This window comes from Pogona vitticeps, chromosome 2 (assembly GCF_051106095.1).
Source record: "Pogona vitticeps strain Pit_001003342236 chromosome 2, PviZW2.1, whole genome shotgun sequence".
Lineage (NCBI taxonomy): Eukaryota > Metazoa > Chordata > Lepidosauria > Squamata > Agamidae > Pogona > Pogona vitticeps.
The window spans coordinates 111255479-111273207 of record NC_135784.1 but is presented as its reverse complement, the minus strand read 5'-3'; the positions used below and the strand labels follow the sequence as shown (position 1 = coordinate 111273207).

General features: G+C 41.4%; 1 protein-coding gene across 1 annotated transcript in view; it reads left to right on the top strand.

Annotated features, from left to right (window-relative positions):
- ERGIC1 (endoplasmic reticulum-golgi intermediate compartment 1) overlaps nucleotides 1-17729 on the top strand; it is a 111125-nt gene that overhangs the window by 29387 nt on the left and 64009 nt on the right. Inside the window, exon 2 of the mRNA XM_020806859.3 lies at nucleotides 12551-12612. Coding sequence (XP_020662518.1) covers nucleotides 12551-12612 — 62 coding nt within the window. The remainder of the gene's footprint in view (nucleotides 1-12550; nucleotides 12613-17729) is intronic.

Genomic DNA, 17729 nt, shown 5'->3' with positions numbered 1-17729 from the left:
AACTTGCGCTATTAATTCACTTCATCCTTTTGGTGCCATGTTTAACAATATTTTGTGCCTGTGGGTCTGAGGGCACCTTATACAGATTAAAAATTCGGTGAGTGCTGGAGGAGAGACTGCAGGCTGAAGAGAAGAGGCTCAAAATAAGGTTGAATGGCTGTCCTCCTCCACAATTCAGAAAGCAAGAATACATTTTTCTATTTTTTTTCCAGTGAAAAATCTCCCCTTTCCCCCCTTCCCTCCCCCACCTCATTTTGTCTGAGAACTTGCCCAGTGTAGGTGGCATTGGAATTTTGTTTCTCTTCAGTGACTCACCAGAATGAATCACTTGCATGTGGAGGGGGGGGGACGACCCCAAGAGGCAGTTTTAAGTGCCAGGCTGTGTTTAGAATGCTTAGGCCAGGTGTTACACTCACAGGCCTGTGGGCCCTTTTGTTTCTGAAAGCTGCCAGCCTCGCCGCCTTCCACCTCTCCCGGTGGGTGGGAGAGCTTCGTCCTAGTAAACAAGGTGTGAGTTATGCTTCTCCATCTGTTCAAGAGAGGAGGTGGTATATACGTTGCAGAAACATGATACTGGGTGGGTTGCAGTGTTTTACCAAATTTAATAAGCTGAGATTCATTGAACTGAGTGTTCTTCACCACAAGCAGCCCCACCATCTCCTCCCAGTCTCATCAGACATTCTCGCCTTCTCTCTTGTATGATCCAACTTCTGTGAAAGTTTTAAGGAGATCTTCGGCTATTTCATTTTAGTGGCAACGATCTGACCTTTGAATGTGTTACAAATTGCAGCTCAAATAGCCAACAAAAGATTGTATGTCAACGTCATGCTTAATGTAAGAAACAAACAGTTGTGGCTAGAATAGTGGTTTGAAAAATTTTAATAAACAAAGGGATCTTTACTCTTTCACCAGATGTTGATTACTTCATCTATATAATGGTGATATTTTCTGAATGTGACAAACTGGCACTAACTCTGTTGAAGGGAAATATAAGCAGGCTTCGGGAACATTCCAGTTTTGGAAAAGCAGAACACTCTTGGCTGGGTGAGGGGGGAAAAACATACTCAGTTTTCATGAACTGCTTACTGATGGTTTTGAAGGAAGAAACCTGAATAAAAAGGGGGAGCAGATGTTGAATGGATTGACATAACTTGGAAAAGAGTATAGTTAACTGATTGATTGGCAGGAATCCTGAATGGTAGAACCTCCTACCACAACATTCGGTTGCGGGTACCACTTGTGCAATATCATAAATGAGATTTATTTCAAAGGAACCTTCTTTCTGTGTGAGTCATTGGTCTGGGCAATATTTCTGAATGGAAAGAGGCAAAACCCTAGAATGGCAGTGTGTATAGTAGTGAATCTCCTGGTAACTGTGTTGCATCTTTATATCCTTCAACATTATCTGTTGTGATCAGAAAGACTGAGAGATGCAATAGAGCTTTATGGTCTTAAGGAAGGCTGCTTGGAGGTTGACAGAATGTGTTGCAGGTGGCTGCTTTGTGCTCACAGTGGCCTTGCTTTTTATTTCTTGTGATCAACTAGTAATTCTGTATGCCAGGTTTTGCAGTTCTACAAAATTAGAATACAGTAATCATGAGGGAACTAGGCTTAAAGTATTCCATGTGGCTTAAGATTGGAGATGGGGGTATTCGTATTCAAATACAAATGCCCCCACATAGTTGGACATAACTCACACGTCCGCTGCTGCCGTTGACTCCTCTCTTCTTCAATTGCTCTGGAGCTCGTGGTCAACTATCCATTCCTGGCAGAAGGAGGGAAGACGAGTCTCCTTGCCAGGCTGATGAGTGGATAGCTGACCGTGCGCTCTGCAGTGATTGGAAAAAGAGCGGAGCCAATGGCAGCAGCAGACACATGAGGGGTGAGGTGGATCCTCGTTACACCCAGCTGTGTGTGGGTCTTCGTATATGACTACTCCCATCTCTACTGAAGATTGTTTAAAAATGTATAATAATCCTTTTCGGTTGGACTTTGGAGATTTCTTAGCCTGAGTCACTTTCTTGTAGTAATGCTTAGATCATATTTAGATGCCTCAGACTTTCACAGATTTTAGTTAATCATAACCGTAATTAGTGGGAACAAGCCAGATTCAAACCACGTTTTACAAAATGACTTGTTACTGCACACCCTAGTTAAGATTAGCCATAGTTTGTGTTTGGATGTACACTAAACCACAATTAATGTAAAACAGAAACGTCTGATGTCTGCAGCCATGGCAGAGGTAGGGATTTCGGGATATGCAAACCAGAATAGGTAAAATGGGTAATTTTTTAAAATGTATTTTTAAATTTAAATCAGATTTTAAAAATATAAACCAGATTTTAAATCTTTGATTTTAAATGCTATTTGCTTGAGCTGTGTGCTTAAGATGATGGTTTTAATTTAATATGTTTTCAGTTTGAATTTTTCATTACAGAATAAGAATTATAAATTCTGTTTCTATATTATGAGGCAATGCATTCATATATACATATTTTTAATTTTAGAATCTAACAGTTCTTGTATTGAAGCCTTGGTTTCATGGGGTTCTGTAGACTTCAGCATAGATTATTTAGCCTTCCATGTGATGCCCGACTATGTTTAAAAATACTGTATTGCTTATATAGTTTGGTACATATGTGATGTGAGAGGGGTGAGTGAGGGTCATGGAATGTTGGGAAGAAAGGTTGTGGCTGGCTCTGAGAAGCCACTAGCAGAAGGGAGGTTAGTTAGGTTTTTTGGAGCTGTTTGGGGAAGAGGGTGATTTTGGAGTCTGGCATTTGACAGAGTGCTGTACTCTGAAGATGCCGTCCACAGAGACTGGCGAAACGTTAGGAAGAACAACCTTCAGAACACGGCCAAAGAGCCCGAAAAACCCACAACAACTATTAGATCCCAGCCTTGAAAGCCTTCGCGAATACGGTATATTTGACAGAGAAGTTTATGAGAGGCTGAAGTGGGGAAGTGGTCACAGATAGAGTGAGGGATTGTGTTGAATGAATTTAAAGACCAGGGATAAACAATATTCTTTTAACACTGTTCATTTAATAAAACCTTATTCCTTCTATCCAAGCTGAGCAGGGCTGAGTTCAAAATCTAAGGGCTGGCTGTGTGAAGTTACTGGAGGTGGAATCAAGAAAAGGAGATTGTGAGAAATATGGATTAAGTTCATAGTGAAGAAGAGTTTACTTTTGGAAGGGAAAATCACACAATTAAACTGAATTCTTAAACAATGATTTAATAATTATTTAGATCAATTTGATTTAACCCACCCGGACACAACCCACATCTTGGTGTGGCTCATTCTTGTCATATCATTTCAGCTGTTTAGGGGCCTCAGGTGATGTCTTAATGCTGCTGGTTCTGTGGTGATCTCTGAGGTTACAGCATAGCAGAGAAAAATATGGCAGGCTTTTTCAAGCCATGTCATGCTGAATGAGTGTGTTGCAGATTCTGTGCCCTATGAAAAGAAATTAGAAATAAGACATGTTGCACTTTTGCAATCTCTGTTTAAAGACAGTCCCAAATGATAATGCTTTGACTGACAAACATGTTAGTGAGGCTGAGCATGTATTGTGGTGGAATTATATGAGACATCAACTGTATAATGACACTTGCCTTCATCTCAAGCAGAAGGAACTGAATTTTATTAAAATGGAGATCTTTCAGGCTATCTCCTACAAAAAAATGTAGTAAAAGCAAACGTGATGCCCTACAGAGAACAAGCCAGCCAGCGGGGGGGGGGGGGGGGGGTTGTCGTCCCCAATGCTGCAAAGTTTTAGAATTGCTGTAGGTTTTTCAGGCTGTCTGGCCGTGTTCTTGAGGTTATTCTTCCTAACGTTTTGCCAGTCTCTGTGGCTGGCATCTTCAGAGGACGGGGGCCAGAATTCTGTCTGTGCTCTGTTCTGACTCCTGTCCTCTGAAAATGCTGGCCACAGAGACTGGCAAAACATTTGCTGCTCTATTTGAATTCATTGTTTGTGTTGGATTGTCTTCATTTCCTTGGAAATTGGTCCATTCCATTCAATGGAAATTACCCATTGCAACCTAAAAGCATGAAGTTTAGAATCTGATTGTTTCACCAGAAGTACAGATCAATAAAGTCTTTAAATTCTGACCCTAAAATCGAAACAGTGTCATAGGTTTGTAATTCCCCATTTTAAAATTTGTTTTAAAACTAAGTTGGGAAGCGACTGAAACAGAAGCAGAAGCCTGCAATATGTTTATCCACTCTCCCTACATGTTTGCTTTAAAATGAACCACTATGATTGGCAGATAAATGTAGCTGATAGATTACAGGTCAGCTTTATTATCTTTCTCTTAATAAAAAGATAGTCAACAAACATTTTGGAATAGAAGTCATGTGTATTTCCCACCCACCCCATGTTTTCCTGCTGATAGCCCACAGATGGCAATCAATTTTGATGAACTGAATGAAAAGTATTGAGAGGAAGCTGGTTTCTTTCTGGAGAATACATCATCCTTTATTTTTATTTTTTAGTCACTGGCCCCACAATGTTGGCAACACATTTGCAAATCTTGCAGTGAGTTGTTTCTCCCTCCAAGAAGGGAGAAACATGCTTCCTTTTATAGTATCCACATGGTGTTATTTTTACTGCCTTCAGCCTAAAGCTATTTCCTGTTTCCAATTATTTAGTTACACTCCAAAGCCCCTCTCTTTCCCCTCCTGGCTTCCTTGCCAGGTTTGCCAGAGCATTATTGTCATTTCTGTGAGACGAAGGTTTTAATGGGCTGAGCAGGAAGTTTAGCTATTTCCTCTGCCTGTGAGGCCATGATGTCATGATCTGCTATGGAGCTCTTCATCATACGCGGCTGTTGCTGTGGTCCATGTGGAAAGAATGTAAACAGTGCTTTCCAGATGTTCCCGGGGAAACTGTGGGTCCATAAATGGGCTATTTTGTCTAAGAATACTATTTAAAATGATGGGAAATGTGAATCAGGCTGCTTAAAAAGTGTGATTCTGAAAACTTCAGATGCTGTAATAGGCTTTTTTCTGGTGGTAATATTGTCATGTGGAGACAATAGTTTTTGTGTGAATGGGTGATTTATTCAGAGGTTTATCGTATGTACACATGAAAATTGTGTCTTGTTAGAAGGCTGAAAGCTGTCCTTTCTTCAGAAAGGAATGCTTTTGAAAACATTTGACATCTAAAAATCACCTTAAAGTGGAGTCTCTCTCTCTCTCTAGCTGACCATTCCGCTGCCTTGTTGTTTCTGTGGGCTACTTTCCTACAATCTAAATGGGTTACATTGGAAGAAGTATTACCAAAACAGCCACATGAGCCCCAAACACTCCAGATCTAGTCAGAACAGAAGATAACTATTGCCTCTTTCCAGGTTTACTCCGGCTGCTAATCCCTTATAAATGAAAAAACAAGTCCAATTAGGAATATCTTTCATTAGTTCCAAAAAAACCCAAGGCGTAGCAATGTCATATCTTTGGAAGAAAGATGGATAAGAAAGAGATAATTCTGTAATGGCCTAAATAAAAAAAATTAACCTAGGTAAATTCTTCATTTTAATCACTGCTATTCTACCATACCATGAAAGTCTAAATATTCTGGAGTCATCTAATTTGTGTTTTATTTCTTGCTTCAATTTTTTAGTTTTGCTTTCTTAATTTTCTTAAATTCATAGATATATTTATGTCTAAATACTTAATAGACTTTTAAATCTTATTATTATTTTTCCCTAATTAGTTGTTTTTCCTCATTATTATAATTAAACATCACCATATCTGACTTGTGGCAATTTATCTGTAACCATGTTATCTTCCCAAATTCTTTTGAATGTAGTTTTACCCTATGCATAACCCTTAATGGGTTTTCTGTTGTTAATAAAAAATTATCCATAAATAAAATAATTTTAGCCCTATCTTTATTCCCTATGCCACAGATTGATTTATCTTTTCTAATTACATTTACCAACAATTTTATAGTTATAACAAATGGTATAAGGGAAAGGGGACATCCCTTAATACCACAGTCTAGGGATATCTGTTATGTTATGTATTTTCTGAATATAATTGTTTTATCACACCTCTAAATTGTTCCCCAAATCCGAATGTTTCTGTTATTGCTTTTAAAGTTGGCCATTCCACGCCTATGTTGCCAATAGAATTAACAGAAGAGGAGATAAAAGATCTGCAAAATATGATGAATAAATTTAATAATGTAGATAAAAAGGCAAAGATTAATAAGAAGAGATGGTATAAAGTTCATAAAGTAGGAGGGCTGGGACATCCTAACTTGAGGAAATTTTATACTGCGAATCAATTAAGATACATAGGGGATATTATTTTGCACTCCAATAAAGTAATATGGTGGGATATGGAATCATTAGAATTAGATTCAAGTTTTAGAATTTTCTTTTCAGACCATTTAATAAGGGTAGAGGCAAAGAAATTGGAAACCCTTTCCTTAAAAATATGTTATTAATTTGGAATAAATATAGAAAAATACTTAGTCCATCAGTTTCTTCATTATGTCTGCTGGTTGAATTGTAGAATTTTCCAAAAACCTGGGAAATTTCCAGAGTTTATTAAGAGAAATACAAGTTATTAAATTAAAAGATTGAGAAGAAAAGATGTGAAGATCTTGAAGTGTAGTTGTCCAAACTATATGGAGCTAATGTGTGGCATGCAGTGGGCTTCACTCTACTTTGCTGATAGACTGACCCTAGGAGGACAAAGGGTGCTTCTCCTGCAGTCATTTTTGAAGCCTTGCTTAAACACGTACACCTGTGTATGTAGTCTTCTGTGCATTAGCATGGCTGCTGCATGGAAGGCAGTGGAAAAGTGGGTAACAAGGGCAGAAATCATGAAGAGATGTGGAGAAAAGCATAGCCTTACTCCTTGAATTCCTCAGTGTCTCTTAAATTACTCTCCCTATGTGCCTGAACCCTTCTGCAACATTTAAGTGGTGCTGATTCCATCTCCTTAAACTCATAGATTCTTTGGCTTAAACCTTTACTCCTCAATTCCCAAAGAAAGGATGCCTAAGTAGATGCAACTGCATTTGTTGTTTTCATTTCCCCCTACCTGCCTCTCATTCAGTTTCTATTGTCCTTGCTGGGACAACATTTAGATCGTACATTCCTCAAGGTTGAGGGCTTTGTCTTCTTCTTCTTTATCTTCTTCATCTTTTGAAGAGCCTCTTACACTCGGAGACATTGTACATGTCAGTGGTACTCTGTAGGTAATTATCCCTAAGTATTGCAGCCAGGGTGTTGCAGTGGATAGCATATCAGACTCTGATTCAGGGAACCTAGTTCAAATTGCCATTTGGCCATGGCAGCTCACTGTGGGGTTGCAGTGGCAAACGACTCCTTAAACATCTCACATACCTCAAAAATCCTTAGTTAGGCAACCTTCAGTCTCGAAAGACTATGGTGACGTGCTCTGTATGGGGGACTTGGAACAGTGTCTAGTGTGGCTGAGGAGGCCAATTCGAGAGTGACAATCTCTTCCACACTGAAGACAAATCCAATCTGTTCCCTGTCCGGCTCCCTGGTTTTGCTGCTTTTGTGACTTCCTCTTTGCCTCGGCCTGCTGGGCAAGGGTCTCTTCAAATTGGGAGAGGCCGTGATGCACCGCCTGCCTCCAGGCTGAACGCTCAGATGTCAGGGTTTCCAATCTGTTGAGGTCTATTCCTAAGGCCTTCAGATCCCGCTTGCAGATATCCTTGTATCGCAGCTGTGGTCTCCCTCTGGGGCGGTTTCCCTGCACTAATTCTCCATACAGGAGATCCTTTGGAATCCGACCATCAGCCATTCTCACGACATGCCCAAGCCAACGTAGACGTCGCTGTTTCAGTAATGTATACATGCTGAAAATTCCAGCTCGTTCTAGGACTATTCTATTTGGAACTTTGTCCTGCCAGGTGATACCGAAAATCCATCGGAGGCAACGCATATGGAAGGTGTTCAGCTTCCTCTCCTGCCGTGCACAAAGGGTCCAGGACTCACTGCAGTACAGGACTGTGCTCAGGACACAGGCTCTGTAGACCTGGATCTTCGTATGTGTCGTCAGCTTCTTATTGAGCCATACTCTCTTTGTGAGTCTAGAGAACAGGGTGGCTGCTTTGCCAATGCGTTTATCCAGCTCGACATCTAGAGAGAGGGTATCAGAGATAGTTGAGCCAAGGTACACAAAGTCATGAACAGCCTCCAATTCTTGTGTGGAGATGGTAATAGAGGGAGGTGAGTCCACGCCCTGGCCCATGACTTGTGTTTTCTTCAGGCTGATTGTTAGTCCAAAGTCTTGGCAGGCCTTGCTGAAACGATCCATGAGTTGTTGGAGGTCTTCAGCAGAGTGGGCAACAATGGCTGCATCATCTGCGAAGAGGAAGTCCCGCATGCATTTCAGTTGGACTTTGGTCTTTGCTCTCAGTCTAGAGAGATTAAAGAGTTTTCCATCTGATCTAGTCCGGAGATAGACACCTTCTGTTGCAGTTCCAAAGGCATGCTTCAGCATGACAGCAAAAAAGATCCCAAAAAGGGTTGGTGTGAGGACACAGCCCTGTTTCACTCTGCTTTGGATGTCAAAGGGATCTGATGTTGAGCCATCAAAAACTACAGTGCTTTTCATCCCCTCATGGAAGGATCTGATGATGTTAAGGAGACGAGGTGGACATCCAGTCTTGGGAAGTATTTTAAAAAGGCCGTCCCTGCTAACCAAGTCAAATGCTTTTGTGAGGTCTATGAAGGCCACTAAAAGTGGCTGTTGTTGTTCCCTGCACTTCTCTTGCAGCTGTCGGAGGGAGAATACCATGTCAGTGGTGGATCTATTAGCTCGAAATCCGCACTGTGATTCTGGATAGACTCTGTCTGCAAGCACCTGGAGCCTCTTCAGCACAACACGGGCAAGCAGCTTCCCTACAACGCTAAGAAGAGAGATGCCACAGTAGTTATTGCAGTCACCCCTGTCTCCTTTGTTCTTGTACAGCGTGACGATGTTTGCATTCTTCATGTCCTGTGGTACTCCACCTTCCCTCCAGCAGAGACAAAAGACTTCATACAGTTCGGTGATGGTGATCTCCTTACAGCATTTCAGCACTTCAACAGGGATGTTGTCCCTTCCAGGTGCCTTGCCGGAGGCGAAGGAATACAAGGCCGCTTTTATTTCTGCTAAGGTAGGTTCGCTGTCCTGCTCTTCCAAGACAGGCAGGAACTCAATGTTATTTAATGCTTCTTCAGTTACTACATTCTCTCTGGAATATAGCTCGGAGTAGTGCTGTACCCAGCGTTCCATCTGCTGTGCTCGGTCCTGGATGATCACACCAGTAGCAGACTTCAAGGGAGCAGATTTCTTCTGCATTGGACCTAAGGCCTGCTTGATACCGTCATACATTCCTTTGATGTTACCTGTGTCCGCTGCTATCTCTATCTGACAGCAGAGCTGAAGCCAGTAATCATTGGAGCATCTCCTGGCAGTCTGTTGGACTTGCAAGAGCTTGCAAGTTGTACTCGCTAGGACAGGCTTTGTATGCTGTTAGAGCTCTTGTCTTATCCTCAATGGCTGGCATTAACTCCTCCGAGTGGGCTTCGAACCAGTCAGCCATCTTTTTGGTCTTCTTGCTAAAGGTGGACAAGGCGGTGTTGTACATAGCGTTCTTGAAATGTTCCCATTGTTCAGATGCATTTACATTGGCCGGACCTGGAAGGGTTTCTTCGAGTACTTGGGCAAATTTCTTCACTTTTCTTTGATTGCGAGTCTTGCTGATGTCAATACGTGATCTTCCTTCCTTTTTCGTGTAATACAATCTCTTTGTTCGCAGTTTTAATCTACTACACACCAGGGAGTGATCAGTATCACAATCGGCACTCTGGTAGCTGCGTGTGATCATAATATTAGGACGGCTAGAGCGTCTAGTGAGGATCAAATCGAGCTGATGCCAATGTTTGGATCTTGGATGTCTCCAGGAAACTCTGTGTTGCAGCTTCGTATTGAAGAATGTGTTGCTGACACAAAGACCATAATAACAGCAAAACTCCAGCAAGTGTTGGCCATTTTCGTTCATCTTTCCAATGCCAAAACGTCCTAGACACGTGGGCCAAGAATTGTGATCAGCACCAACTCTAGCATTAAAGTCTCCAAGGATGAACAGTGCCTTTGTTTGATAGTAGCTGCCAGATCGTCATAGAATTTGTCTTTCACTTCTGTAATGGATGACAGTGTAGGTGCATATGCACTAATGAGGGTTACTGGTCCGGCTGATGAGTGGAGCTGCAGAGACAGGATTCTTTCACTCCCCACAGTAGGTGGAACAATGCATCTCAGAAGAGTATTTCTGACTGCAAAGCCAACACCATATTCCCTGGTCTCATTCAATGGTTTTCCCTGCCAGAAGAATGAGAAGTTTTTTTCTTTGACAAATCCCGAGTCTGGCAGTCTTGTCTCTTGCAGGGCAACAATGTCCATCTGCAGTCTACTCAGTTCCATGTCAATGACAGCTGTCTTGCGCACATCATCTATTTCTTGCAAGTCATTAGGAAAGCCGTAGTCAGAAAAGCCAGGGGTCATTGTCCGTACATTCCAGGTGCCCAGCTTTAGGGCAGAAGCTTTCTTACGACTGTTGCATGGTGCACGGTTATCGATCTGCTTGTCAGGTAATGCTCACTTATAAGGCCCTAAACGGTTTGGGACCTCGATATTTGGTGGAACGCCTTCTCCCACCAAGATCTACCCGGATCACCCGCGCGAGCCAGGAGGTGAGGTTGAGGAGCCTCACGCCAAGGGAGGCCCGGGGGGAAAAGACTCGAAACCGGGCCTTCTCGGCGGTGGCTCCTCGCCTCTGGAACAATCTCCCTTCTGAGATTCGTGCGGCCCCTACGCTGGGTACATTCAAAACTCAACTAAAAACATGGCTCTATGTCAAGGCCTTCCCTCCTGCCAGCATTTAAATTAATTTAATTTATTTAATTTAATTTTTTCTTTTTTCTTTTCTTAACTATTATTTATTATTTTTAGTATGTTTGTTAATATGGATGTTAATGGATTCATATTGTTTTGTATTTTTTTTCTGTTGTTAGCCGCTCAGAGTGGTATAATTATACTAGATGGGCGGGATATAAATCAAATAAATAAATAAATAAATAAATAAATAAATAAATAAATAAATAAATAAATAAATAAATAAATAATCCCATGCACCCCGTGAAGTTAACAGACCGTGGCGAGGTAGCACCTTACTGGCTGGGGGCTGCCCAGCTTAAGGCGGGCGGTATCTACCTAGTGAGGTGCAATGACCTCTCCCACCGTCAGAAGTAGCCCCTGGCATCATGCTCTACGCCAATTGAGCAAAGACTTATAACCGGTAACTGCTACTTCCCGTGTTGTTTCGACGCTGTATACGAAGCTAGAGTGTCCTCTCCAGAGCACGAAGCCTGGGTAAAATAATATGGAGGATAGACTGTTACCCACACAGCAAATCCCCCCTCTCCACGTCGCTGGAATAGTCCAGTGGAAAGGCAAGAGCCAATACAACTGGTTCCGGTGACGTCGCAGGAGTTGGCAGAACAACGCGAGCTGCCTCCGGGACTCCGGCTCCAGATTTTGCCTCGAGGTTATCTCCTGAAGCCTTTTCCATGAGTGGATATAGCCACAAGGCAGTGGAGGTTTGAAATCAGAGTTTTCCTTCTCCTAGATGGGCTGCCTTCCAGGGCTGACAAGCCCCACCTACCTGGCCTGATCTCAAAAATCCTATTACGATTATTTTAAGATGGAAAGGGCTTGGTGGTACACAACAACCCAGCTACAACTAGCTTTCATCATTCCCACTGCTCTTTTTCTTTGTTGACACATGTCTTCTTGATATTTATGTTCCACGCATTACAGAGGAGATGGTAAACCTGTTTTCTAGCCATATCGCTTTGGATTACAGACATGGAGTTGCACGGTTGAATGTTCTCCCATGCAAAATCCCATTATGTCGAAAGATGGCATATCAAAGAGGGAGATTCTAGTCAGCATTCTTCCTGGCATGCTAGTTTCTATTTACGTATAAGGAATATTTTAATGCTGAGGTGCATTCAAGCCACATAAAAGCCCATCTGCAGTCCAAACTGTACCTCTGCGGTAACAAAATATCAACTGTCTTGCATGCTGCTTGTGAAAGTCATATGTAAGAAATTGAACATTGGGCAGGGTGCTTAAATAGAGTGGGGCTGTATGGGTGTGTGTGTTCTTGGCCCCCAGTGTGGTTTGTGGAACAAGTGAATGGGCCTTGGCACTGAACACATTTGAGAGATCTGTTTTAATGGATTGGAGGGGGAAAGATGGGAAAGAATTAGAATTCTCCCTCATTTCCATTTTCTGTCCTCCAGCCACCCATCAAAACTTTACTGTCCTTGTCAAAAGCAGTTCACTTACATAACTAAATGAAAATGACATATTTTTGCAGACTGGTGTAAAATGAAAATGATGGGTGTTGGAAACATCTACAGCATCATCCAGCTCTATAGATTCTGAATAGTGAAGTGCTCCACCTGTTTTATAAGATATGTGGTTTCTTTTTGGTGTGTTTTACAGGTTTGACATCTACAGGAAGGTGCCAAAAGACCTTACGCAGCCAACCTTTACAGGAGCTATTAGTAAGTATCTGTGTATGCGTCTTTGTTTTTCCACATCTTAGTCTAAAGGCAGTGTTTCTTTCAGCCTTTCCTTTAAAACAGAATGACTATACTTTGAAAATAAGGATGGATAAGATCTTTTTAACCTTTTGATAGCAGTTTCTGAAATTTGCCCATTTATTCATATTTGGAACAGAAGGAACTTTGGAAAAAAGAAACTGAATATGGAAGAAAACAAAATGGAAAGATTAATATGGGCAATCACAGAGTTTTGCATTTTTGCTGTACCTTTTTTTTTTCATGAGAAAGTCCTCAACTTTAACAGGACCACTATCTCTCTGTATTGAGAATTTCTATAATTGTTTAATTTGATCAAGGCAGACGGTTGGGTATTATCGTTATTTTGTTTTGGTAATTTACAAAATTCATAAATATCTTCATATTCTGGAAAGAACTGGTTGCTTAAAATAATTGATTTCTGAAGGAAGTGAAGCTTACAGATTTTCCTACTTCTGTTCAAAAGGATAGTAAGCCAGGTAAATTGTAATACAACTTGATATGGTTTTAGACTGAATGATCTTGAGGATAATGGGAAGAATCACCATGGGCTCATAGGTGGCATATTGATTTCCAGTATGGGAGATCATGAAACACTGGATGGCCTTGATAAATTTTACTCTGTAACAGGTCTGAGTTAGTGGACAGAGGATAACAGCAAGGAAAATGGCTTCTTAGAAATCAAACTCAAGGTACAAGGCAACTTAACAAAGATTGTTTTGTTGCTTACTGTTAAGAAATGGTAATCAAAAGCTGCCTTGAAGATTGTTTTGTTGCTTACTGTTAAGAAATGGTAATCAAAAACTGCCTTATCATCTGCTTTATTGGTCCATAGCATAGTTTGATGTCGATATCATCTTCTCACTTTGTACTTCATCTCCTTCCTGCCTGCATTTCCTCTTTCCAAGACTGTAGCTTGTTGGCTGAGTAATGCAAATTCACACTGTCATTGCTAGTGAGTATGTTGCATAGAACCATTGAGTTGTTCATACCAGGCTTGTAATTAGATGTCTAATGTTGCTTTCCTGTCTTGTCGCACACTCGTTTCCTTTGAATATGTGAATCCCAGTCAGCTTATTCTCACAGTTGGGGACCCTGGCTCCATGTATCTTAGCTGATGCAAACAGGATCTTGTCCCTTGAGCTTAGTAATGCCGAATCATGTTGATTACAGTGAAATAACAAAGAAGGGACTGTTGATTACTTTGTGAAATAACAAAGAAGGGGCAACTTAAGCAAAGATCAGGAGTCCAAATAAATAGTGGGGATAAAGATATTTTACTTTGTAATGTTATTCCCTACTCTCTTCCCGTAATTTGCTCATCTGGACTTTGAATTACTCTTGTAACTGTACTGCAACTGTTCAGATGAGTCATGAGGAGTAGGAGAAGAATGCAGGACAAGTAGTTACTCTCCATTAACCTACCCACTTTGTGGTTACAGAGAGAAATACTGATATGAACTACTATATGTGCCGACTGTAGCTGTTTCAGATTTGCTTCGGAAGGGGACCCTCCAAAGTGATTATCTAGAAGGAAACGTGGGGGGGGGGAATTCACCTTGATTTAGGAAAATTCAGTAGAAAATTTGGTGCTATCCTATGAAGTTAGGGGAATGACTTTTTATTGTTGAAAATCCTGGAAATTGTGAGCATAATGAACTTCTGCTGATTCTAATCTATTGCCTGCTTTGGAAGAGGCATCTTTTTGAGCATAGGGGCAAATATATGTGTACAACTTCATTTTCTCTTTCTTTCCCAAAGAAAGGTAGTAGTGAGAAGGTGGCATGGGATTACTTAAGCTTTTATTCTAAAGGAATAGATACGAAAGAGGTAGAGAGTAGAGTGAAGGCAAGGTCTGGAGATATAGTCAGTTTACCTGTTTGGTGTGCAAATTGGCCATAAATGTGGCAATCTTCACACTATGCAGTGAGGGGGTCAAAAGCTGCTTTCTTTAGTGGTATTGAAGCATTGTGTGATTAGGGGTGGAAAAGCATTTCAAAATACATTGAGAAGCACTGTGGCAAAAAAACTGCTTTTGGGAGAGCCCTATGTCAGGAATAAGCAACAGTGGTTATTTATTAATGAATGAAATCGATGTCCTTGGTTTCTGCTTTAAAAAGGCATTTAAAAATGCCTAGTAATAGTAACACTCAATTAAAACCAAAATACAGTTAAATATAGAAACACAAGTAGAACATATCATTAGAAAGAATTACTAGTACCCAGTCAGATAAACCCCTTTTGATCCATTGTAGGCTTAGCTTATACAGTATACTTAAGGCCTGTGAATAGAAGGACAACAGGGATGTGACCAGCCTCTCCTTTCTTGACAAGAGTAGCAGAACTTGTGAGTGACCGCTTAGAAATCCTTCTCTCGTCAACTCAACCAGCATACTGCATCATTTTATGTCATCAGGCACAGGTTCAGAACCAGAACGGTATTCCTTACATGTAGATGGGAGGGAGGAAGAGAGCTGGCTGTCATCAGTGTCCTGGTGGCTCTAAGGCTCCAGGCTCTCTCTTTTGTTTATGTAATACGATGGGGAGGAAAGAAGGAGCCCTGAGGGGCACTGGAGAGCAGTGGCCTCAGCATCAAACAAGCGACTCCCAGCACTTTTGATCAGCTCTGTTGTGTTCCCCTCTCTCACCACGATGAAATTGCCTCTCCCAGCAGTATCTCAGTGAGGCTGTGGACAACAGGCTCAATAAACTTTCAAATGAGAGAAAATTGGGAAGGAGTGCTGAGACACAAGCGAGCGGACTAAATATTTGTGCCATCTCCATAAACTGGGGAGTTGGTGGGGATGTTGCAAAATAGCTGAAAATTTATATGGACAGTTGTTAAATATTACACATATGAATCAAGGGACAGATGCATAGGTGTAAGCTTCAGAGAGGGAGAATTAGTTAAACAGCATAGTTACAGAGGGTTTTTTGTGCACTGTAATGCCAGTTAAATGAAATGTGAATCTGCAGTGGTTAATTTACTTTTATGCTGTTAACCAGGGTGCTATTTGTAGTACTCAGTGCACCACCATTCTGTCCTGTGGAGATGAGAGCAAGTCTCCGTTCTATATTGAGTCTTAGGAGCACAGTTCAAGGATGGTAAAGGCAAATGCAGGATGATTCAGGGGTATGATAAAAACTCTGAAAAATGACTCTTACAAGGAAGGATGTGGGATGGTACATGCTCACAGTCTCTATGTATGTAAAAGGCTGTCTGAAAGAGTGGGGACGGCAATCCTTTGTTCTTTCTGAAATGTATGGCTGTTAGGAAGTGTGCTTCTGGTTATTAGAGCCGACAAGCCAAGGAGCAGAATGCCTAGGAGGCACAGTAAAAGCTTTTTTTTCCCTTGGCTGAGACAAGGCTCTCCACAGAAGCCCACCTGTGACTGTGGTTCCAAGCAATTTCCTTATGATAAGCAGGCTAGAATTTGGGAGAAAGCTGAGATAAATAAAATCTGGGTAAGGTTGAAGAGAATAAGAGGCAGTTGGCTTTTTACATGAATGACACTCTCAAAACTCTTGAGTCAATGAAACCTGAACATCATCTTGTGGTAAAGGGAGACTCAGCAGAAAAAGATGGAACTGCCACTCTTGGAAACCTCCAGAAGAAACAACCTAAACACCAACCTAAGCATCATAATGTGGTATGAGGAGGTTATTGCCTCCCCTCTGTCGTGCATGTCCAATCTGTGCATCCACAGAAAGACTTTTTCCTTTCACCTGTGCTAATTATGGCAGGCACATCTGCTATGTAAAGCATGAATGCTGATTGACCTTCGAAGTCCTTTGAAATGTCTTTCTCATTGACCTTGCAGTAGAGGAGCTGCTCTGCAGAGACTGCAAAGCATAGGTGACGCTTAAACCAAGCAGTGGGGTATTTCCCCTCAACATCTGTGGGTGAGCCCCCACTCACCCTTTGTCAGCCAATATTTTTGTATAGCCACCTTCTTATTCAAACTCTTCCAAACCCACTTCCTGTACACCTTCAGTCTGCAGAAAGTTATCATACATGGGAGTCAGACTGTGCCTCTCGGTTGATATTGTCTGCAAGAGTGTTTGGATGTCATAAACTCCATCCAACATGGGCTCCCATAAACTCCATCCAGCATGGGCAATGATTAGCCATGCTGGGGGTTGTACTCCCACACATCTGAAGGGCAGCAGGTTGGCAAAGGCTTGTCTATGTTGAGTTGTAGCAGCTCTCCCAAGATTTCACAGAGGTGTCTTTCCCAGCCCTACCTGGAGACTCTGGAGGTTGATTCTGGCCCACTTTTTTTCTTTTTTTTTTTTTTTTTTTTTTTTTTTTTGGCAGACTTAGATGTATGAACTGTTTCTGTATCTATTTCCACTGCAGTAGGCTGAAGGAACTGGACATCAAGAGCGTGTCATAAATCAGCATTGAAGGGGAGACCAAAATATACATACATAGTGTCACTGAATATAGTTCAGATAGCCTTCCATGTGACACTGAGTAGTTTGGGTACTGCTTTCTGTTAATATCTTCCTCCTAAAGATTTTGCCATGTGTTGAGTCAGTAAATGATTGGTAGTGAAGCAAGCCTGTTCTGTTTTATTACCTTGCATGTATCAGTTACTGAGCCTTCCAGACTTTGCGCGTATATTCTATAGTACCTACCCATAGCTGTTCCAGGAGAGCAACATATCGCTGTGCCAGGCTGCCCATATTTGGCTATGAAGGTTGCAGTGCCTTTCACTCTGGCATGTGACAAAGTTAGCATCCAAGTGGCATGAGCTATAAGACATATTGGCAGGGGGCACTCAGTCAAGACAGCTGTTCTGTCAATCCAACCATTTAATAATTAGTTGTGCATACACATGACTGCATTATGCAGAAATACTGTATGTCTATTGAATTGCAAGGGGGCTATGTATATTCTGTATAATTCATTCTCTTACCCTGTTTCACTCCTTAATGTTCTTAATAGTTCTTTTACAATAAAAGACATAGATTAAACCATTCGCTGTTAAATTGTATGATTTGTATGGCTTTTGTAATGAAACTTTGTACCTTACATTAGACCTTGCCCTTATATTATTTCAAACAAAACTGAGATA